The 24,350-nt window shown below is 46.4% G+C and overlaps 1 protein-coding gene across 2 annotated transcripts in view; it reads left to right on the forward strand.

The window, feature by feature from the left end:
• LOC126995485 (cartilage oligomeric matrix protein-like) overlaps window positions 1-24,350 on the forward strand; it is a 50,978-nt gene that overhangs the window by 14,747 nt on the left and 11,881 nt on the right. Inside the window, exons 2-8 of one of the 2 annotated variants that reach the window (XM_050855065.1) lie at window positions 3,509-3,670; window positions 9,848-10,062; window positions 19,624-19,774; window positions 22,190-22,264; window positions 23,116-23,148; window positions 23,545-23,618; window positions 24,038-24,095. In XM_050855065.1, coding sequence (XP_050711022.1) covers window positions 3,509-3,670; window positions 9,848-10,062; window positions 19,624-19,774; window positions 22,190-22,264; window positions 23,116-23,148; window positions 23,545-23,618; window positions 24,038-24,095 — 768 coding nt within the window. The remainder of the gene's footprint in view (window positions 1-3,508; window positions 3,671-9,847; window positions 10,063-19,623; window positions 19,775-22,189; window positions 22,265-23,115; window positions 23,149-23,544; window positions 23,619-24,037; window positions 24,096-24,350) is intronic. The other variant, XM_050855066.1, reaches the window with a different exon arrangement.

Here is a 24,350-nt window from a genome sequence, read left to right on the forward strand (position 1 = left end):
CTCCCTTATCATACTGGCTCCACTTTCCTTCCTCTGTCTTCACTTTCATCCAGTATGCACCCCCTTATCACACTGGCTCCACTTTCATTCCTCTGTCTTCACTTTCATCCAGTATGCACCCCCTCATCATACTGTCTTCTTTTTCATTCCTCTGTTTTCACTTTCATCCAGTATGCACCCCCTTATCATACTGTCTTCACTTTCCTTCCCCTGTCTTCACTTTCATCCAGTATGCACCCCCTCATCATACTGTCTTCACTTTCCTTCCCCTGTCTTCACTTTCATCCAGTATGCACCCCCTTATCATACTGTCTCCTCTTTCATTCCTCTGTCTTCACTTTCATCCAGTATGCACCCCCTCATCATACTGTCTCCTCTTTCATTCCTCTGTCTTCACTTTCATCCAGTATGCACCCCCTCATCATACTGTCTCCTCTTTCATTCCTCTGTTTTCACTTTCATCCAGTATGCACCCCCTTATCATACTGTCTTCACTTTCATTCCTCTGTCTTCACTTTCATCCAGTATGCACCCCCTTATCATACTGTCTCCTCTTTCATTCCTCCATCTTCACTTTCATCCAGTATGCACCCCCTTATCATACTGTCTCCTCTTTCATTCCTCTGTCTTCACTTTCATCCAGTATGCACCCCCTTATCATACTGTCTCCTCTTTCATTCCTCTGTCTTCACTTTCATCCAGTATGCACCCCCTTATCATACTGTCTCCTCTTTCATTCCTCCCTCTTCACTTACATCCAGTATGCAGCCTCTTATCATGCTGCCTTCACTTTCATTCCTCTGTCTTCACTTTCATCCAGTATGCACTCACGGGAGTGCAATATTGTTTCCCTACCGTTGCTGCCAGAGAACCGGGTCACACTTTTCCGAACTTACCTACATCTGCACCGGTTTTCTGCTTAATGAAGGGTACAAAAGCGAAGGGAGACGCCCAACTTGCCTCAGCCCGCTCAGAGATTTGAAAGCAGAACATTTCACTGGTGTGCCAAACGTGTGTGTGTGTGTGTGTGTGTGTGTGTGTGTGTGTGTGTAATTCACCACGGCCTAATCACGAGTTGGACTCGCTTTCGCCAGCAGGTACCCTCCCGACGTGAGCAAGTGCTCATTATCGTCGATCTCTGGGTACTGTCAGGACCTCATTCACCACACACCCTATCCCCCTTGCTCAAGGGGGGAGAGTGATGCTCCTGTAGTCAACGGAAAGAATCCGGTCTGAGTAGGGCTCGAACCGACGCCTGTTTGACCGTGAAGCCTTGCAGTGCAGCGCTCTAACCGATTGAGCTACCGGAGCGGTAGTGTGTGTGTGTGTGTGTGTGTGTGTGTGTGTGTGTGTGTGTGTGTGTGTGTGTGTGTGTGTGTCGTTTGTTCGTCTCATTCAAATACCACATCTCATCAGCGTCACTCATTCCCTTATCCGATGTTTGTGTGTTAAAGTCATAAGCACACACACACACACACACACACACACACACACACGCGCGCGCGCGCGCGCGCGGGCACTGCTTGACCCGACTTAATCCTTTCTTTTCAGCATAAACTCCACCCATGGGCAGTATTTTTCCATGTCATTTTTGCCTCTCTCTCTTACTCCTTGTTCAGTGTTGGCTATCGTAGTTCGCAATGGAAAGTATGAAGTGAGAATATGCGTTGGTATATCCTGAAAATGAAATGCAATATGAAAATCACTGAAACAACGAATGCTTTATGATATGCTTTTCTTCTTGCGTTTTTCGGTCCCCATATCAGGTCAATCGACTATATCAGAAAATTGCACGATATCAGAGTTTTCTGTTTTATGATTTGTTTTAATAAATGGATCGGTACTATAATGTCAAGATTCACAAAGAGTTTTCTTTTTACCTAAGTTTTGAGTCTTAGACATTACTTATGAAAAATAGACGGGGTTAGATAGTACCAAATGTCAAGATTCACAAAGAGGTATTTTTTGAGTCTTAGACATTACTTATGAAAAATAGAGTGGGTTAGATATTATTCAAAACTGTCTAACTTTATGAACAAATTAAATAAAGATGATTAAAGAAAAAAATACATAGGTTGGTCTCGCAGATTTCACAGTTTTAGGTAGCCATGTCGCTTGATTTCCAAAATATAAATAAAAAGAAAAAAAGAAAGATGAGGCCATGTAATCGTCGTTGCACATGGATGGCACAAAACTCTGCGAGCGTCGGGGTGTCGTCTCATTTTGCAACGGACGAAGAAACAACAAGAAAAAGCTTTGCAGATGGCGGTGAAGAAATGTATTTTTTCCACCGCGAGGCAAACGTAGATTAAACACACGGAGGCGAGGCTACGCAAACAGGAAGGGAATACCTTCTTTGTGTGTGTGTGTGTGTGTGTGTGTGTGTGTGTGTGTGTGTGTGTGTGTGTGTGTGTGTGTGTGTGTGTGTGTGTGTGTGTGTGTGTGTGTGTGTGTGTGTGTGTGTGTGTGTGTGTGTGTGTGTGTGTGTGTGTGTGTGTGTGTTTATGTGTTGGTTACTTGATGTCAACACCACCATCAGGGCAAGACAGGAGCACTTGAAGGACACACACACACACACACACACACACACACTATGACACCAAGAGTTGACTTTGTGTGTCGCTCATGTCACGTGTAAGACTTACAGTGAGGACCGTTCCTTTGTTTATTTTTATATTGCATCATGTTTAGAAACAAAAGCGTCGCCGAAAAGGAGACAAAAAACAACAACTGTAATTATATAGAAAATTGTTCTTTTTTCTGTTGTTGAGGTTTTAATTTACCTTGGGTTTCCTCAATTATTTTTCATCTCACCTTTTCCTCGTCATCTAATTTGGATCTCATTTATTGCTCATTTATTTATTTATTTTTATTTATTAATTTATATTTTTTACGTTTCCGCCTATGGCGCCGGTAGACTTTCTTGGTGGGGCCTGATGGTCGGTCCCAGCCCGTTGTGGCGCAGGCAAGTGTATAGTGGCGCCATCCTGCTTGTCTCAAGCTGCCCCCCGGAGCTCATCAATGACCCCCTCTTTTAGAGAGAAAATCTAGAGTCCGGGTTGATAGGTGGTCTTCTGGACAGCATGTGGGTAGTTTTAGGCCACTCGTCGGTGCCTGAAAAATCCAAGCTTGTGGCACCGAGCGGAGCGCGAACCCGCGTCGTCCTGGACGCGGGGCCGTCACGCTAACCACTAAGTTGTGCACCGCCTCCCCAGGAAGGGAGGGAGATTTTACTTCAACTTGATTTTCTTCATCTATTTTGTATGTCATCGATTCCTCGTCAACTATTTTGCATTCTTCATTTACGTCATCTATTTTGCATTCCTCTTTTATTTACCTCTTTTTGGAGATTTTTATTCAACTTGGTTTTTCTCATATATTTGGTGGCCCAACTATTTTGCATCTCATCTATTCCTCGTCATCTATTTTGCATCACATTTATTTTTCATCTGTTTACCTCTTTTGTGGGGATTTTAATTTAACTCGGTTTTCCTCCTCTATTTTCCAGCCCTGACGTCTTCCACGCGTGCGGCGGTGAGCGAGGACAAGCTCTTCTTCAGCTTCGTGGGCGTCCCCTCACCCAGACGAGCCGGCGCGCAGGTCCTCCTCTCCATCGCCTTCCCGGGCCACAGCCGCTTCGTGATGTCCCTGGACCGGAGGCTGGGGCAGGGTGAGTCGCCTCTCGTGTTTGTCCGTCCGTCTGTTTTGGGGTCATGTCACTTCTTTTTCTTTTTCATCCACGTTACGTCTTTCCCCGTGTCTCCTTGTTTGCCTCTTCGTCTTGACATGCCGGGTGATAAACTTTTGTGTGGCCGCGTCCAAGTTTATAAATATTATTGTCATTTGTTCGCTGTTTACACTGCATCTATTATGTGAGTGTGCGGCGCATGGAGATGATGGGATGGCTTTGTGTGGGTGGTTGTGTGTGTGTATGTGTGTGTGTGTATGTGTGTGTGTATGTGTGTGTGTGTGTGTGTAAGGTGATGTACTTTAAGCTGTTCACCTGTATCCGTTTACTGTGTGTCTTTGGTGTGCGTGCGTGTGTGTGTGTGCGCGCTGGCAGACTGTATATCATGATGGTCACACTTACCCCATTAACCTTCGACCTACCTGAAGAAACACGACTTTTGACCACCAAGGAGGGAAGGGGGAAAGGGTCGAGAATGTAGAGGGAGAGGGAGGAGGGGGCAGGGAGAGGTGGACGGATGGGCTGCGGAGGCTGAGGGTGGGGTGAAAGGTGGGAAGAGGGAAGGGAGGAAGGAGTGTTAGCTGGGATGCTGGGTGGGAGGAAGAGGTGGTCTGAGGTCTTGAGGTCGAGGAGAAGCAAGGAAAGAAAGGATATATAGAAGGTCGGGGAGAAGGGTGGCTGGGTGGAAGGGAGGAGGGGGAAGAGAAAGAATAGAGGTCAGAGGGTTATGGAAGAAGAGGGGGAAGGGGAAGGGGATAGGACAATGGTTAGGGCAGGAGAAGGGGAGGAGTGAGGAGACAGGACAGAGGGTTAGGGCAGGAGTAGGGAGCGGGGGAGTGGAGATTGGACAGAAATTTGAGGCATGCAGGAAAGGGGGAGAGAAAGGGGAGACGGGACAAAGGGTTAGGGCAAAAGGAGAAGGGGAAAGGAAGGGAGATAGGGCAGAGGGTTAGAGTGGTAGGAGGAGAAGGGAAGGGGATAGGACAGAATATTGCAGCAGGAAAGGGGGCAAAGGAGGGGAAAGAAAGGACAGACGGTAGGGGGTAGAGGCTGGGGGGCTGAAGGGGTAGGAGTGAGGAGACCAAAAATAAGAAGAGGGGGAGGGGGAGTGGAGGGAAAGGACAGAGGGTTGAGGCTGAAGGGTGGGGTATGGAGGGGTAAGGAAGAGGAGAAAAAATCAAATGGAGGGGGAGAGGGAGAGGAGAGAAAGGACAGAGGGTTGAGGCTGAAGGGTGGGGTATGGAGGGGTAGGGAAGAGGAGAAAATATCAAATGGAGGGGGAGGGGGAGAGGAGAGAAAGGACAGAGGGTTGAGGCTGAAGGGTGGGGTATGGAGGGGTAGGGAAGAGGAGAAAATATCAAATGGAGGGGGAGGGGGAGAGGAGAGAAAGGACAGAGAGGGTCGGAGCGGGAGATTGGCGGTGGAGGGGTAGGGGTGAGGAGACAAAAATCAAGGAGAGTAGGATGGAGGGCGGGCGGGGCGTCACCTCGAACAGAGACTTGGACATATTTGGCCTCGCGGGTGGAGTGACTGACCACGCCAGCCCCCCGCCCCCCCGATCCCCTGCCGTGTGTTTGGTGACCTGGAACGGTGACTTGGCGGCAGGGGGACCTCATAAATGACCTACAAAACTATAAAGTCACCTGGAATACAACTCACCATGAAAACCTTATGCGAAGTGACGACTTGGTGACTTAACGGCAGAATGACCTAATCAGTGACCTCCACAGCCATTTAGTGACCTGGAACAAATCGGCATGAAAGCCACATATGAAGGGACGGCCTGGAAGTAAATGTAGCGTGGGAGGGAAGCCATTGCTTAACGGGGAGACCTTGGATGCGACACCTTAAAGGGAAGTGTCAAGGGACTTCATTAAAACAACAGCCTGATGAAAGACCTGCTGATGACTGGCCAACAAAAATGATCTGCGCAAGTTTAGTGCAATCAGTGTAAATGAGTAAAAAGGAGAGAATAGGATTGTTCATGTAATTTGAAAATAAAAGAAAACGGTCATATATCATAATGGAAAAAGATTTACTGAGAGATAGATAGATAGGTAGATAGATAGATAGATATAGAGACTTAGAGAAAATAGATAAACAAAGAAATAAATAAACTAAACTAAACAAAGTAAAGTAAACAAAGAAAGAAAAAACAAAGAAAGTAACAGAGAAAACTCATCTCCCGCCTTATTATCCTTTTTTTTCAGTCGAAAATATCCGCTATCACTCATTTTTATCGGACCTTTACCGGAAAGCTGCTGGAACACCCTCAGGGAAGCGAACTACCCTGTCTAGTACCCGTTCACTGCTTAGTTAACTGGGACATGGGTGGAAACACTTTTGGTCTGTCCTCAAAGCGCAGGCGGCATGTCATTCTCGTAATAATTTAATTTGACTTACATTCACCTTCATTCAGTCAGGTTTCATGGGATAATCTACAAAATTCATTCAGCTTGATATATTCACGTATATACTTTTTTTTTTTTTTAAAGTAGAGGAGTCAGTTCAAGGGCATGAAAAAGGTGACAAATGTGAAAAAAAGCCCGCTACTGATGTTTTAATATGAATTTGATGACTATTAGTATGTCGATCCATTTTTTAGATATTTGACAACTAACAAACAGACAGACGGACAACGACGAAAACCTCCTCGCTCTCCTCTCTCCCCGAAGGCCACGATAGAAATTAAATGAATGAATGAATGAATAAAGAGTAAAATCTGAGGAAACAGAATGTATCAAACGAAAATAGGAGGAAAACGCAGATAGAAGGTAGGAGTGAAATAGTGAAGAGATGCAGAGTGAGGCAACGCAAGGCAAAGGGAAAGTATAATAGATGGTCACGCATGAATATCAGATGCTCGATGAGAAATAAGATACGGAGAATAAATGCGAAAATCCTTGGAGGGAGAATGGCTGAGGAAATACTACAAATCAGACGCGAGGGGGGGGGGGAGAGAGAGAGAGAGAGAGAGAGAGAGAGAGAGAGAGAGAGAGAGAGAGAGAGAGAGAGAGAGAGAGAGAGAGAGAGAGAGAGAGAGAGAGAGAGAGAGATGTATATTCTTCTAACGGGACCTATAACAGAACCATTATAATGAAGAGTTAAAAATCCTTGACGTGAATGCAATAGAATATAATAAAAGTTGAAGGAAAAATCGCAGAAATGTTGAATGAAATAAAATGAATGAAACGAAATACAATAGTTGAGTGAAATGAAGTGAATGAAATGTAATAAAATAGTTGAATAAAATAAGATAAAATGACGGAGTGAAAGAAATGAATAAAATAAAATAGACGAGATGAAATAAATCTGATTGAATGAAATAAATGAACGGAAATAAAATGAAAGAAAACGAATAAAACAAAACAAAGCAAAATAAAACACAATAGTCCCCCATCAACGTCAACAAACACAATGGCCACAAACAAACAAACTCTTTAACATGTGTGGCAACCGGAGCATCTCGTCCCGTCCCGTGGGTGGAGTATTTATATGTTCAGGCGTTAGTTTGCAAGAGTTCGTAAAAATATTCGCCGGGATAAAGATTTGTATGATGAAAGTGTGAAAGTCGATAGTCCCTCCCCCCCCTTCTCTCTCTCTCTCTCTCTCTCTCTCTCTCTCTCTCTCTCTCTGTGGGAGCGCTCGCTGTGTACATAAAGCTACTGTACTTTTTTTTTTCTTGTACGCGGCGTTTTTTTTTTTGTGTGTGTGTGTGTGCTTGTGTGTGTGTAAGGAGGAGGAAGAGAAAGAGGAGGAGGAGGAGGAGGAGGAGCTGTGGGCGTTGTGGGACGAGTGACGAGGACGAGCGGAGGTGACGAGGTGAGGACAGGAAGACAGCCACCAGGACGTAACGAGAGACCCTCCAATGCTCCCTGACAACCCCCGCTCGCCATATCGTGATCCACTTGGGTGACAAATGAGTTGCCGGACTTAACTAAACAAGCAAACTATCTACTTCCCTTCTTAGACTGTTTTGAATTCCGTTATCAGAGTAAACCACAAAATAGCGTCCATATGAAACAACCAATAAGAGGGTAGCCTATTTCCGGGAGAGAGAGAGAGAGAGAGAGAGAGAGAGAGAGAGAGAGAGAGAGAGAGAGAGAGAGAGAGAGAGAGAGAGAGAGAGAGAGAGAGAGAGAGAGAGAGAGATTGATTGATTGATTGAAACTTTTATTCACAAACACATCTATGAAAAAGACTTCACGGCGAGAGAGAGAGAGAGAGAGAGAGAGAGAGAGAGAGAGAGAGAGAGAGAGAGAGAGAGAGAGAGAGAGAGAGAGAGAGAGAGAGAGAGAGAGAGTAACTACTGCCTGCCCATAAACAAAAAGGGGCTGGAGGTGACGGCAAAGAATTGGAGCGCGGAGAGAGGTCTGTGTGTGGAAGGCGTTAATGAATGAGACAAGACTCGCACTGAGGGGGCGTGGGAGGGACGCAGACAGGGGCACGCAGGTTCTCTCTCTCTCTCTCTCTCTCTCTCTCTCTCTCTCTCTCTCTCTCTCTCTCTCTCTCTTGTCCGTGGAGTGAGTGAGGCAGGTTAAGGAGAGGTCATTAATGTGTTCTCCTACTACTACACCCTCGCTCCCTTCCCCCCTTCGCCACACCCCCCACACCCCGTCCCTCCCTAAGGTCCACGCCCGCACCCACGCCCTTGCTTCATCCTCGATCACTTTCACAGGCACTCTCCCGCGCGTCCTGTGTAAGCCTAGCCATATGTACACACTGCCCGGGGTAACGACACACACACACACACACACACACACACACACACACATACAGAAGCAGTTGCATCACACCATTTATTTTGCTTGTCATATAATCCAAGTTTCTCAGACATTCCTTTGACTACATTCCTCAAGCGTGAAACAATACCTAGAGTTTGTTATGTTTTTTTGTTTTTTTTGGTGTGTGTGTGTGTGTGTGTGTGTGTGTGTGTGTGTGTATTCATCTGGTCCTCTTTTTGATGAAAGGAAATTTACGGTGCACACACACACACACACACACACACACACACACACACACACACACACACACACACACACACACACACACACACACACACACATCGCTTGCTTATTTGTGACGTCATGCAGAAAAGCCAAACAAATGAAGTCCTCAAGTGCGTACCTCATAAAGTGTGTGTGTGTGTGTGTGTGTGTGTGTGTGTGTGTGTTGTTGTCTTTCTCATTGATCGTGTTGACGTCAAGTAACCACACACACACACACACACACACACACACACACACACACGGCATACACGGCCCGCTAGCTCAGGGGTAGAGCGTCTGGCTCACAACCAGAAGGACCGGGATTCGATTCCCCGGCCGGGTGAAAATAAGTTGGGTTTATCTTCTTTCACGTGCAGCCCCTGTTCACCTAGCAGTGAGTAGGTGCGCGACGTCAGGCGAAGAGTTGTGACCTCTTTGTCGCGGTGTGTTGTGTGTGAGTGGTCTCAGTCCTACCCAAAGATCGGTACTACGAGCTCTGTGCTCTTCCGTAGGGGAACGGCTGGCTGTCTCGAGAGAGACCCGCAGCAGACCAAGAGGTGAATTACACACACATACACACACACGTTTTCTTAACCTCCACACCAGTCATTTCCCTCCCCCGCTTCCTGCCTTGCTCTCTCCATATGACGAATAGAGATCGCGGGTCACTCGGTCCGCTAGGGAAAGGGGAGAAGGTTGGGGTTGATGGAGGGGTGGGAGGGGGAAGGTCTGATGAAATAATCTCTTTGGAGCCATATTTGGAGTCCATTATCGTTCAATCCAGGTACACACACACACACACACACACACACACACACACACACACACACACACACACTCTACCACACCGCACTCCACCACCTCCTCACCCCTCAAACATCATCATAACTTTCCCTCCGTTACTGTAAATTACCTACCCCCACACCCCTTTCATATTGTAATTTTCTTATATAGTTACACTTTGTAATCTTAATATGTACATTTTCAGCCTAACGGCTGCCATCTCCGAAATAAACCGATTATTATTATTATTATTATTATTATTATTATTACACACACACACACACACACACACACACACACACACACACACACACACACACACACACAAGATCGATGTAATAGATTTCAAACCATATTGTAACCTCGGTGCCATCCTTGTCGTCTGCAGTGACTCTGGACGCCTTGACCAACGGCGTGAAGGACACCCGGCGGATCGCGGCCCCGGACGTGACGGGGCGCAATACGCTGGAGTCCCTGCTGCTGGAGGTGGACCAGGAGGAGCGGCGCGCCACCGTGTACATCAACTGCCGCCTGCAAGGCTCCGTCAGCGTGCCGTGGACTCCCGGAGAGATGGCAAACGACGGGGGCGAGGACTTGCGTGTGGTGAGTGGGTGGGGCTGTGGAGGAGAGCTTCCACTTGGGTTGTGGTGCAGGTTTTAATTTAATGAACGTTTTCGATTTGAAAATATATTTTTCTGTAACAGTCATGGCGGGAAAGGCAAAATGCAAAGAAATACCAATTGGCAATCATCATTTAATTCAATACTAACTAGGAGGCCAAACAGTTCAAACTCGTAATTCCTAAAACATTGCAGCAAAAAAGACCAACTGAAAAAAAAAAAGTTTTTTGCTTGGCATCGTGTTGTATCGGAAGGAAACATCCACATGGTGAAGTCAACGGCAGGCCGCCTGGAGCCATTCCATCCTGTAACAACAACAATGATGCGGCGCGTGGGCTGCTGCGGCAGTCAGTCCTCGTGGCCGTGGCCTTGGCGGGCTGCCGGCCGGCGCTCCCACGCACCGGCAGCGCCCACTTCAGGACTGTGATTCCACTTGAAGCTCAAAACCCAACACAAATATTCATAAATACATCAAGTGTGTATGGGATTTCAGTTAGGTTAAGAAAGGATGTGAATCAGCCATCACGAATGTTGGATAGTCACTCAGGGTGATGTCACGAATGGTTTCTCACGGTTCTCTGTGGTGTATCCGGATGTGCCGTAACCTGAATGGAGGCAAGGCAAGGGGCAGGCGTGAAGGGGGACTGGAATAATCAGCCGTCCACCGAAGTCAAGACGGTCAATGAAATCATCCTTACGCCCACCCAGCAGCAGCGCGTCACTCAGGGCTGCGTGGGCCATCATGTCTGTCATTCCTACCCTCCGTCTCTCCACCGAGGAGCTTGTTGACATTTCATTCCTGCACCTCATCCTCTGAGATCCCTCGTTACCTGAGAGACAACACAGACTCCTTGGAGATCACTCACAAACAGGCTCAAGAGGGAGGGACATGAGGGTGTAGTGAGTTCCGCAGCCATGCATGCCCTCCCTCCCACGCAGACCGACGGCGACATTTCCTTAGGTTGTGCGAGTTGCAGCGCGTGAATCATGACAAGCGCTGCGGCAGATTACGAGGCGTTGATTCATGAGGGCGAAAAGCAAGATGTTTCAAGTGGGGTCGTGTGTCGAAACTACTCGGTTCTACGAAGAGACAAATACAACATCCTCACTCCGGTCACCACCCTTATTCTTACACATTTCTTTTGTCCTGACTCTTGTGCTGCAGGCCTCGGGAACACATGCCATAACGAGTGCTTTTAGTAGTGGTCTTTGCCGTATAAAATTGAGTTGCAGTGGACGGCACCGCTTCTGAAGATTTCCATATATTTGTTGTGTTATGTAATTTAGAGGAGCGCAAGAAGGATGGACACACACACACACACACACACACACACACACACACACACACACACACACACAAACACACACACACACACACACACACACACACACACACACACAAGCCAACAATAATATGATAGCAGGATTACCTAGAGATCAAAGTCAAGGAGAAGAAGGGCGGAGAAGTGAAGAGGGGAGAAGGGTGGAGGTGAAGAGGGGAAGGGGGGGAAGGTTAATGTACGTAGCAGCCTCAGCCAACACTTCCGACACAGGCAGATTAGAGAAGAACTCCCCTCATCCCCTCATCCTCCTGCCCTGTCTCCCCTCGAACCCATCTGCCCCACTCCCTTTCCCACCCTCACTCTTTCTTCCTCTCTCTTTGACACCGCCCCCATCCACCCACCTCGGCCTTGAGTGTCTTTAGTTTGGTGCCACTGGAGGAGACAGTCGCTTCAGGCACAGAGGAAGGCGCAGGAGGAAGGGGAGTGCCGCTCAAGCCGTATGAAGAGTGAAAAGTCAAGGTGTCATATTTTTAAACACTCCGGCGCCCAAGTACACACATTCAACAAGGCTTTCGTAGGAGCTGTGGGCATTTCCATGGGTAGCCTTATGGCCCTGTTAGTAGTTTGACCCTTCCTCTGTACCGTGAACATGAAAAACGATTCAATACAACCCGATCAATCTCCTTTTCGGCCTTTGGAAATAGTTGAAGCGAGAGGAGAAAGTGTCTGAGAATATCAACCTGCCAGAGGGGTGTCAGGCGGCGTAGGCGGAACCGAGGCGGGGCAAGGTCGTGTGTGCCTTGTTGAGAGAGAGAGAGAGAGAGAGAGAGAGAGAGAGAGAGAGAGAGAGAGAGAGAGAGAGAGAGAGAGAGAGAGAGAGAGAGAGAGAGTCACATTAATCAGAGGAACAAGTGAATTATCTATATATTGCAACGCTAAAACTGAAATATAATAACAAAACATAAAAAAAAAACCATGACCGTGACAGGAAGAAAGACATACGTGTATACATGTTCTTATTTTTAATTTTTTTTTACGTGTCACATCTTTCACGCTTTTGCTTTCATTTGTTTGTTTTAATTCGGTATCAGTTTCCTTCTGCTTACCCCTTCACACACACACACACACACACACACACACACACACACACACACACACACACACACATCTATCACTCTTTTTGCTGTCTTCTATTTGTTTTGTTATTCTCTTTTCCTTTTCCCTTCTTCACACACATACCAAAGAAAAAGAGCTCAGGCACCTACTTACCCTCCTCTCCCCCTCCCTACCTCTCACCCCGACCCATGATCCTCCCGCTGGGCCTTACAACACATTAGGGCAGCCCGTATCTTCTACCGTGTTGTGATGTAAAGACACGTAAAGACGTCGGTAGGCTTTCTCGGTGGGGCCTGGTGGTCGGCCCCATCTCGTTCTGGCGCAGGCAAGTGTTTATAGTGGCGCTATCTTGCTTGGCACATGCTGACCCCCAGTACTCATCTTTGATCATCTTATTAGAGAGAATCTGGAGTCCGGGTTGATAGTGGTCTTCAGGACAGCATGTGGGTAGTGTTAGGCGAAACTGAAGATACAGGTATATATCGAGTTTTATAAAATTCCAACTTGCCTCTTGCTCAGGTTTTGTCCTTCCCGTAATGTAAATTGTTTTATCTTACTTCTCAAAGCAGAGTAAAGTGTTCATAGGAATAATCAAGTTGCAGGAGATCGGTGTCTTTTCATGTAGCTTTATGCATTTTGAACATGTGTGACTTCTGAAGGTTTCCCGCGTGTGTAAACCAATGAGATGGGCATGCAGCTGATTTTCTACTTGTGAAGATAAAGATAAATAGATAAATAGACAGATAAATCAATAGAGAGATAGGCAGAAAGAACGATAACTTTCACATGGAGATATCTGGAACTCTAGTGATGGAAAACTGATTACAATGATTCTTGAAACTGGTTCATGAGTGCCTACACGTGTTATGCTGCGTTGCGACTTGCGAGGGAGCGTTTGGTTCGCGATGACTTCATTCGGCCGCGGGGAAGTAGGCCGTGGGTAGGCGCCAGCCACGATACCATCTCCCAGTGGCGAAGGAGAAAGTGCGAAGTGAGCGGCGAGGCGTGAAGAGTGTCTTGTTTGTCCAGGAGGAGCCACGCAAGCAGGGACAGATGGCGAGATCGGCGGGGCGTCTCTGATCCAAGGAGGGCGAGCTTCCGAGAGAGAGAGAGAGAGAGAGAGAGAGAGAGAGAGAGAGAGAGAGAGAGAGAGAGAGAGAGAGAGAGAGAGAGAGAGAGAGAGAGAGAGAGAGAGAGAGAGAGAGAGAGAGAGAGGAAGTAGGGAAAACGTGAGTGGTTGTTGCCAAATATTCTATGTATAGTAATTTAACAGTTGGAAGTGTGAAATATACAGCGCGGCGTCTTTAGTGATGTAGGAGAGAGAGAGAGAGAGAGAGAGAGAGAGAGAGAGAGAGAGAGAGAGAGAGAGAGAGAGAGAGAGAGAGATCTGGATTTATGAGGTTAAATTGCTACGAATAAACATGTCATTTCTATTATTTTCAAGTGTTTATTATTTTTACTCTATCTTTTGGTGTTACGGTTAGATACTGAAAACTTGAAACTCATATAAACCCTGTGTGTGTGTGTGTGTGTGTGTGTGTGTGTGTGTGTGTGTTGATCCTCCCCCTTACCCTCACCACCACCACCACCACCACCGTCCCTTCCCTTCCCTACCCCTCGTGCCTCTCTTCCACTCGTCCGTCATCGCCGCGGCTTAATCACTTCACCATCTCCTGCTTCTCTTCGCCACCCAACACCCCGCGCCGCCACGCTCGTCCCTCTTCCCTCGCCACGCCACGACCTCCGAAAAAAAGGACCTGGCAGCTGTCACGGGAGAGAGAAAGAGGGAAAATAATGGAAGTTACCGCATACGCACGGCGCCAGCAACTCGTGTTTTTGTTTCACCGTGGAATCCTTTTAGAGTAACCTAGTTTATCGTAGTGCCTGTGCCGTTTGGGAAGTGTTTACGGCTGTGGTGAGGGTGGACGAGAATGTTAGATTGAAAAGTGCTCTTACGGAAAGCACGTGGGATTTACCTTCTCATGCATCCGATAAGAGGGAATGTGTTAGCTCTGGCGGACTCTTGGGGTGGACAGAAACAGGTGCAAGCCGACGACTATCAAGGGAAGGGCGATGGGAGACGAGGGAGAGCATATGGGAGTGAGAGGCATCTGACTGACTCCTTACCTTCCCATGCATTCGACAGTAGGAAAGATGGTTGGAACGGACAGAACCAGGTGCAAGCCAACGACTATCAAGGGGATGTAGGTGGCAGACGGAGGGGCAGTAAATGGAAGACGGAAAACACGTTGGTCTCCTCTCATGCATGCGACAAGAGGGAAGATATTGGCTGTGACTGGCGGGGTATTTGGATCAACATAACCAGGTGCCAGCCAACGACTATCAAGGGAAGGGAGATGGGAGACCTGGGGCGGTAAATGGGAGACCAGAGGAATCTTAAATAGGCGGCGAGGGGCGGAGGGCATGCGGAAGAATGGCAGGTATGGGTGGAGCGCCGGCGGGAGGCTGACACATTTAGCTTGGTTTGTGGTGTACAGGTGCGTCGAGTGGCGTCTGAGGGTGTGTATTTTGGCGAGGTTGTGCAGCACGTGCCTAGCTAGGGTGCCCGTCTCTCCTGCCCCTATCTTAACCCCCGCCTTTTCTATACCCTCCCCTTCTTTCTTCCCTTTCTTTTCCATCTTTCTCCCTTTGCTCTGCCCATTTCTTCATCTCCTCTCTTTCTACTCTTCCCTCTCTTCCTCTTCCTTACCTCTCCTCTCCTCTCACCTCCCTTTTTCCTACCTTCTCCTCTCCTCCTTTCCTCTTCTCTCCTCTACTTTCACTCTCCCCTTTTCTCCTCTTCCCTCTCCTCCTTTGCTTGCCTCTCTCCTTTCACTCCTGCCCATTTTGTCACCCCTCTTTTCTACCCTCCCCTCTCTTCCTTTCCCTTTCCTTCTCTCCCTTATCCCCTCTCTCTTTCCCCTCCGCCCATCCTAGACAACAGAAAGGTAAATGATAGTGGTGCAAGAGGACAAATCTGTAACATGAGATCGCTTTGTCATTTAAAAAGAGTGAAATGATGCTCTTTTGTTCCTCTTTCCTCTTCTTCCTTCACTCTTTCCCTCCACTCATCTCAGAACACGGGAATGGAAGGGAGATAGAGGACAGTACAGGAAAAGATTGAAATGATGCTCTTTTGTTTCTCTTTCCTCTTCTTCCTTCACTCTTTCCCTCCACTCATCTCAGAACACGGGAATGGAAGGGAGATAGAGGACAGTACAGGAAAAGATCAAAATGATGCTCTTTTGTTTCTCTTTCCTCTTCTTCCCGCACTCTTTCCCTCCACTCATCTCAGAACACGGGAATGGAAGGGAGATAGAGGACAGTACAGGAAAAGATCAAAATGATGCTCTTTTGTTTCTCTTTCCTCTTCTTCCCTCACTCTTTCCCTCCACTCATCTCAGATCACGGGAATGGAAGGGAGATAGAGGACAGTACAGGACATTTGTGAAGTATGAAACCAACAAAAGAAGATAAAAGAAAAAACAGGGTCCTCATTTTCCCTCTTTTTCGTTCGAGACAGATGGAAAGGAAGGGTAGACACAGACAAATATATGTATACCTGACTGAGATGATGTGATGAAGTAAAGTAATAGAGAAGAAAAAAAAAACTGCGCATGTTCTTATCTTTATATCTTTATTATTTTAAGTAATTCAAAACAAAGTGAGTCGGGAGCTTCTTCTGTAGCCTGCTTTGTGTTCCCTTGCGAGTATTTGCGTCCTCATTCTGTGATTATCTTCCATTTCAATTTTCCTTCTTTTTTTTCCTTTATTCTTTTGCTCTTTAGTCTTTTCCTCCTTTCATATTTTTCCCTGTTTCGTAGCATCTATCTTTTGCTTTTTTTTTGTTTATTTTATTCCGTTATTTACTTTTCATCTTCTTTCTCCTCCTCCTCCTCCTCCTCCTCCTCCTCCTCTGTCTCAGTCTTCTACTTCTCATTTTCATACTTTTCTTTTAAGTGTTGCAAGATTTTTTTCCCGACCTTTGTATGTGTGTTCCATTCTGATAATAATAGTTTTCCTCCCTCCTCCTCCTCCTTCCCCTCCTCTTCCTCCTCCTCTTCCTCCTCCTCCTCCTCCCCCCGTCACCCTTTCCTCTCTTCTTTTCCTCCTCTGGGCCTGTCCAGCGTCAAGGGTCCGGAAAGGGTCGTGTTTGGTTACTTCATTAACGACATAAACATCCACCTCCACTATCATCCCCTCCACCACCACCCCCTCCACCACCACCACCACCCTCCCATCATCCAGCCACCTCATTCACCACTACCATCCCCGCCACTACCATCATCCTCACTACCTTCAGAGCCACTGCCACCAACCCCCACACTACCCCTCCATCACCGCAACCGCCACATTAACGACCCCATCCCCTCCCACCAACCCGAACAACATTTACGAATATCTAGGAAAACGAGGATGAACGAGAAATATGTGTGTGTGTGTGTGTGTGTGTGTGTGTGTGGCTCAGTTCCCTGTACACTCTGTCTTGAGTATTACAGAGTTTTGACATGTGGAAAGGCGATTCACACACACACACACACACACACACACACACACACACGAGGTCACCAGGGTCGGTATGTTTTTAAGTAAACAAAACTCGTCCACCGCTGCCGGTTTGCCCCGTCCTCGGCCTCCCCTCGTGTCTGCGCGCAAGAAATATTCAAGAATGAGGCACCGGGGTGAAATATATTGTAAAACTCCGCAACATATGTATCTGGGATATAAATTTTGGAGTGTTATCTATATGGAGTGTAAAGTATAATTTTTTTTTGCATGTAAACAATCTTCGGTAGTAGCGACGGGCCAAATTTGTGGTTTTACCGTGTAGCAGCGACGGGCCAAATTTGTGCCATGATTTAACCCTTCAAAATAGTTGATACATAAACTGATCACAAGTGCTATGATATATATTATGAGATGGTTTGTGTGAGTGATGATTTTTCCTCGTTTTTCTCGCTTAGAGGGACCATTAAGAAACATGATCCCCGCAGCAACCGGGTTAATAATGCATTTCGCATCGGGGTAAAAGAAGGTTGGAACAGTCTTCTTGCAATTTCCAAAATTGAAGAGAACGCTGCTAATTTAAAATACTAACTGATCTGAGTGGCCCCTCGCCTGAACGTTGGGAATGGCGTGTTTCCCCCTCTATTTGATGATCACCGGTACTGATGACTCCAGAAAGGATAGTTTGGGCTCACTTTAGTTTCTGTTCAGGAAGAATACAAGTAAACAGAGTAAAATGCCAATTATGCAGCTATATAAATACGTATGCATTGAAAGGTAAAATCTTTTCACTCTTTTTTATTACTGGAATGCAAACACACAATAGTCGTTGACTCGTATGTGAAAATGATCAAGAGATATGAGCTCAGCGCAGACTTTGCATAATTTTCATTTTCAACATTTTTACATCATAATGAAAACCACCGATCCACACCAAAATATAAATGCTGTCACATAAATGCATCAAAGAAACACAAAATTAAAGTCAAAGATTAAGGAAAGTCGTTCAAGTGATATTCCTGTTGTGTTTCTTGAGGGCAATGCTGTCCGGAGTCACTGAATTCATGTTATTACGTCATTGTAAAAGTTGACCACAACCACCGACGACAAGAAATACCAAAGTCTTAGTTCATCGAGCAAAAGGGAAGAGGCAGCGTCAAGAATGCATGAGGATTAAGAGCATGACGCGATGTTTCACGAAGCTTTCCAAAGGTCGGCGACTTAGGGGGAGGGGCGGGGAGTGCGGTGACGTCAGGGGTTGATGCCCAAGTCCTTGTGGCGATGTCAAGAAAGGAGGAAACCAGGACGAGGTCAGGCAGTAGTATGATCGAGGAAGAGCGGCAGGAATGCGGCTGTACATGTCATAGCCATTCACACTTCGTCGTCAGCTGAGCCGGGGCGGAGGAAGCAGAAGGCCGCCTCGTTACTATCACTCGTGTCAGGCCGCAGTACCGGACCTTCTGCCGGGCTGGTGTTGATGCAGGTGTTGATACAGGTGGTGAGGCTCACTGGGGTGGGATTAATGGTTTTTATCACTTAGCTAAAGATAATTTGCTTAAATTAATGTGACAATCAAGTGTCAAACAAAACCTCTCTCAAGGTTGCTTTTTATCTCGCTAAGTCAGCGATCACTCTTCGCTAATAAACCTGTTTTCATATGTGGGTCATGAAGTGACGAACAAGACAGCAGCAGACCACTTCAAAGCAAACAGTGAGGAAGGACGGGCGGGGTGAGTTGGCCACCGGCAGGCACTGTTTATTGAAGATAATCGTCTAGAGCCGCCCATCACCAAAAATAACAGGTGTTCATGGAAACCACACATACGTACACACATGCATACAATCAGTCATGCATACACACATACTGCATGCATACATACATACATATATACATGCATGCATACATACATACATACATACATGCATACACACATACATTTATACATACATACATATATATATATATATATATATATATATATATATATATATATATATATATATATATATATATATATATATATATATATATTCATACACAGATAGACAGATTGATAGACAGATAGATAGATAAAGAGATAGATAGATAGACTGACAGATTGATGGATAGATAGAAAAATGGATAGAGAGAAAGACGTATATACATGTGTCTGTGGCGAATTGTGTCATGTAGGTGCGGAATGAGGTGACCGTCGAGGAATTCAGAGGAGGGCGGGAGAGGCGGGGGAGGGCGGGAGGGAGCAAATGAAGGGTGCAAAGGAGAATCGCAGACACTAATTGCCAGTTGTCATCGTCTCCTCGTGGTGCGGCGCCGCGCTGCGACACGCTGTGGCCCTTGCCGAGGAACCGTGACGCTCGCCACGCGGGGCGTGGCATGAGGGCAGCGGCAAGGTAGCGCGGCCACGGGCTGCGGGGCCTTGTGCCAGAGTGACGCCTGTAGGGGTGACGGCTGTGGCAAAACAAACACTGGAGACAAACCTTGGCAAATCCTGGCCAATTTTCACGTGAAAACCGATTATCGCTTTTATTTTTTTTGTGTGCTCTCTTCTTCAGACGAAATACATAGTCTGTATAGATTGTTCTTCACTTCTTTGACAGTCAGTTATGCAGCGACATCTGACGCTCTCTCTCCCCGGCAGTACCATGACCGCCACGCAGAGGTCACCCTGGACTGGCAGGCGTCATTGCTGGAGCTGCTGCAGAAGCTGGGCTGCCCCGACGACGACGGCGGCGACCACGACGCCCACCCCGTGCAGGCCCAGGCGAACGAGGTGTACACGTACCGCAGAGGTAGGGAGCATACACACACACACACACACACACACACACACACACACACTTCAAAAGAGGGCTCATTCCTTCCATTGTGTCCTTTACTTCATCTACTGTGCCCACCACCTGTGTATCTCCCCTTTTGCCTGAACACCCACACTCGGGTCCTCAACGGCTCTTACCAGAGTGTGTCCTGTTCCTCCCCGCAACATCGCTCACTACCCTCTCCCTTCAACACCCACAGCAACCACACGCCACTGAACCACGAGTTTTAGTAGTTGTTTTGTTCATTGCCTCTGCGCATTAACCAAATTAATAGTAGTAAACAGAAAATAATATTGGTTTGAGAGTGAGGGAATTACCAGTTGTCTAATATGGTTGTTTATTTATATAATATTCTAGTTGTTATTAATGTGGTGGAGTCTCAGGAGTGTGTGTATCGGGCGACTTAATTGTTGACTGGCATGAACTTTCGTGTCCGTGTGTTCCGCGGGGTTTTAAGCTCCCGCAGTTAATTTTTCGGTGCGGTTTATTTATTTGTGTTTGTTTGTTTATCTGTTTCTTAGAAGGATTCAGTATATGACTATTGGCAGATGACGATTGGCCAATTTTCATGAAAGTTGGTAAAAAGGTGTATGATGGACCAAGACAGAACCATAAATCGTGGGAAACGTCCGATAAAACCGATTGAATAATGGCGAATGAATCTTTATAAAGGGACTGAATCAAAGGCTCAGGGCGGCCATGAGAGAAAAAAACGCCTGTGCTGTTAGAGGTTAGAGTAGACCGTGAGTGGTTCCAGTGAGTACTGGAAATGGTTCGGGACTGGTTCGGCCCGATTCATCAGTGCTTGCAGTGGTTGGGACGTTATACGGCACAGATCATGATTCTTATTTTTGGGTAAACATAACTGGCGCTGTAGGTCTGTTGTCTTTAGCGAAGGTCTGTGGTTTACAAACGCTCTTGTTCAATAAGGTAATAAGTGGGTCACCTCTGTCGTATACGATTCTGCCAAGTGCCCCAGAAAGGTTGGAACAGTACTGAGCATAATATACAGTATGGGCCAGTCTTCTCAAAAGTATATGCAAAGTACCACAGTAGGACGCAGTGATAAAGCTAGAGACGTCCTTCATGATGATGAATTATATACTCCTTCATAAGAATGAATTCGATCTCGTCAAAGCCTCATCACAGGAGGATTGTAATAAGTCTACGCCATCCGCACACCGCCCTTCACTGCAGCTGCAGGCGGGGAACACTACTACAACAATAGATCGCTGAGAACGTAACTGGGTCCTGAGAGTCCGGGTACACGAGTGTGGAAGGACGCGGGGGAGCTTGGGCATTTTAGTGTCCAAACACTTATTGGTCTGCATGTGTAATGATGCTGGCTGTGGTAATGGTAATGATGACCATGACGACGATAATAACAATAATGGTAATGAGGATAATATCTATAGTAATAAAGTAATAATAATAATAATAATAATAATAATAATAATAATAATAATAATAATAATAATAATAATAATAATAATAATAATAATAATAATAATAATAATAACAATAATGAAAAAAATAATAATAAATTATTGATAATAATGATGATTAAAATAATAATAACAATGTAACCGAGTGGTGATCGCTGGGAAGCGTTGGGTGCCGCCTCCAAGTTGTGGTCCCGCTGATTATTTTATGCATCGACGAGCCCCGCGTGCTGCCTATCAGCCCTGGCCTGTCTTTGGCCGTGACTCACTCCACTGGAGCACCGGGCACGGCACGATCATAAATGACAGAAAAGCGGTACTATAATTTTTTTTACTGCACCACTACTTGGCCGGGGCTGACTGCAAGCACCCCTCGAGATAACTTATAGCTGCGATGAGGCTGGCTGAATATACTGTTATCACAATTATTATTTAATCATTATTATCGTTATTATTATTATTATTATTATTATTATTATTATTATTATTATTATTATTATTATTATTATTATTATTATTATTATTATAGTTATTGTAATTATCATGGCGAAGGGAAGCACCGGTCATGGTCACTCCTGTGCTGTTTTTCTTCTCTGCGTGGATGTTGAGGGATGACACTGAGGTTCATAAATCGTTTGGTCGCGTTGCTGACGCGCCCTGCCTGGCCCGCTAGGAGCGCCGTGGTTGTTGCCTGTAGCGTGTGGCGCGCAGCCATACAGCTCTTCTGAGAGCATCGCCCACCCCGCCTGGCTGAGAATGCGCCCCAGATGGCCCTCTTACTGGTGTATTGCCGTAGTGTCAAACTGAAAGTAGTAGTTTGCAATATCAGTGCAACTTGACGGCCGCCGCGCGGCGGCGAGTGGGCGGTGCTCCTCGGAGCAGTTATGTCGCTTCATATCAAAATGCACCCCAGTGACTGAGCTTCTCTCTTTCCCGCCGCTCCCAGCGGTGAGGTGTCAGAACCTCCAGTACGGGGAACCCTGTCCCACTTTCACGCAGCCCATCGCCCCTCCCGACCGAGGTAAGGCCCGGGCATGTGCTATTCCTCCCAAGGCCAACTGTACGACAATAGGTCAGCCTGTGCATGGTATCTTTCCCTCTTCCATTCTTCCTTTCTGTGAGCCAAGATTTCGCCGTTCCGCACGACGACCCCCAACCGCCAAAGCCTTGTTCCGGTTGTCCTGCCAAACTCGAGCTTCAGCTGCCATGACCTTGAACTGCATTTGCACTTGTCCATGAATCACAGCTTTCCTAAAGGACGCAAGCCGCCGGTGCCGCCGCCGACATACTAACTGCCGGAGTCTGGCATGGATCCTGGTGCGACAGTCCAGACAACTCCCTCCTGAGGGCGGCGTGCTGTGCTGTGCCGTGTTGAGACGGTCAGCATGACCCGTGTAACGACAGTCCGGAAATCGCCATGAGCTATGTTGGCAAATAAGTGTACACTTTAAACCGTGACAGATTATGTGCATCAGTAGAGCAATTAATACACACAAACATAGTGAATGCTGAAATGCTTTTGAACTACCACAAGCAGAACTAACCCGCATGATGCTGTAGAAGCAACACTTCCTGCAGTTAACGGAATTCCACGAGCTTAAAATAATATTAACATTAATATGAAGAATTAATGTTAAGCCATAAGATACTGTGTATATACATGTTTATAATGGTTATGGCCATTGTTAATACAGTGTGGATGAAAACAAATATGTGTTGGTGCCATGAGTTGACAGTTCGCAGTGTAGCAACAGTGAGTAGCATTATCTTCCCGCCGGCCAACCCGACGCGGGGCCGACGCTGTCCAACACTGAGCATGCCGCCATATGTTACGACTCAGACTGATGATCATTTTCTCTTGGTTCCTTGCAGGAGACATCCCGATCATTCACGGCGACGAGAGCAGTAAGTAGTGTCTGTAATATTGTTTGTATGTGCACCATAGCAGCAGGTGCAAGGTGTCCAGTATTATGGGACAATTTCATGATAAACATTTCCTGTGTAAGCTGAGACTAACGTAGGATACAATAACATGGTAAAACGATGTTGAATTATGTTTGCATTCAGTGTTGAGAACATAATCACTGTTGATAATAATGTTGCTGATTATTACTGTGCTGATAACGAGAAAGATTACAATTATGTTGATGATAATAATAATAATAATAATAATAATAATAATAATAATAATAATAATAATAATAATAAATAATATTGGTAACTTTGCAAGAGGGTAATGTTGTGTGCCAGTGATATAGGTGTACTGTTTAGAGCCAGATTGGTGACTTCCTCGGTCCGCAGGCACCAAGCTCATCAAGACTATCACGGAGCTGATCGAGACCATCAAGGAGCTGCAGACCGAGATCCAGACGCAGGTGAGTGGCGGCGCCGGGCAGGCGGTTCGGCTGTTCGTTAGTACACAGACAGGAGAAAGGCGCCTTAATTGGTGCAGTTCTCGGGGCGCTGCAGCAGTCACTCCCTCCATCCGCCAGGCCATGCAGGGCACCCCTTCTCCCCCTCCCACTTCACGTTTGTTTGATGTTAATGTGACAAATCAAATTATTATCAAACATTGATACAAATTTAATATACTACTTACATTATCACAATTTTGCAATCATAACTGTTTATATCCGTCTCTAACTATAGTTGTCTATCTATCTATTTATAAATATATATATATCTGTCTACACACACACACACACACACACACACACACACACACACACACACACACACACAGTCATCTATGTACATCACCACCGTGCTAAAAGTATCTCGCTTCCGCCCCCAGAGGGAGGAGACGGCCCTGCTGCGCGACGCTCTGCTCAACTGCGAGGCCTGCAAACCGGGTAGGGGCAGCAGCCGCTTTGGCCGCTGAGAGTTCTGTTCTAGTTTTTTCTTTCCTCGGGTCACGGGGCAACTGCACTGTGTCAAGAGGCGCGTCGCATGAGGTGTTTTGTGTTGCTCAGACATTGTTACATGGTATTACGTTTTAAGGAAGAAGAGCCAGCGTATTAGGATAGTAAGTTTTTTGCCTTGCTGTCCGTGTTATCTTATTTTTGTCCTGGCGCCATGGGCATTATAGTTCGATTCGGGTCATGCCA

The sequence above is a fragment of the Eriocheir sinensis genome, chromosome 8 (genome assembly GCF_024679095.1).
Source record: "Eriocheir sinensis breed Jianghai 21 chromosome 8, ASM2467909v1, whole genome shotgun sequence".
In the NCBI taxonomy this organism is placed as follows: domain Eukaryota; kingdom Metazoa; phylum Arthropoda; class Malacostraca; order Decapoda; family Varunidae; genus Eriocheir; species Eriocheir sinensis.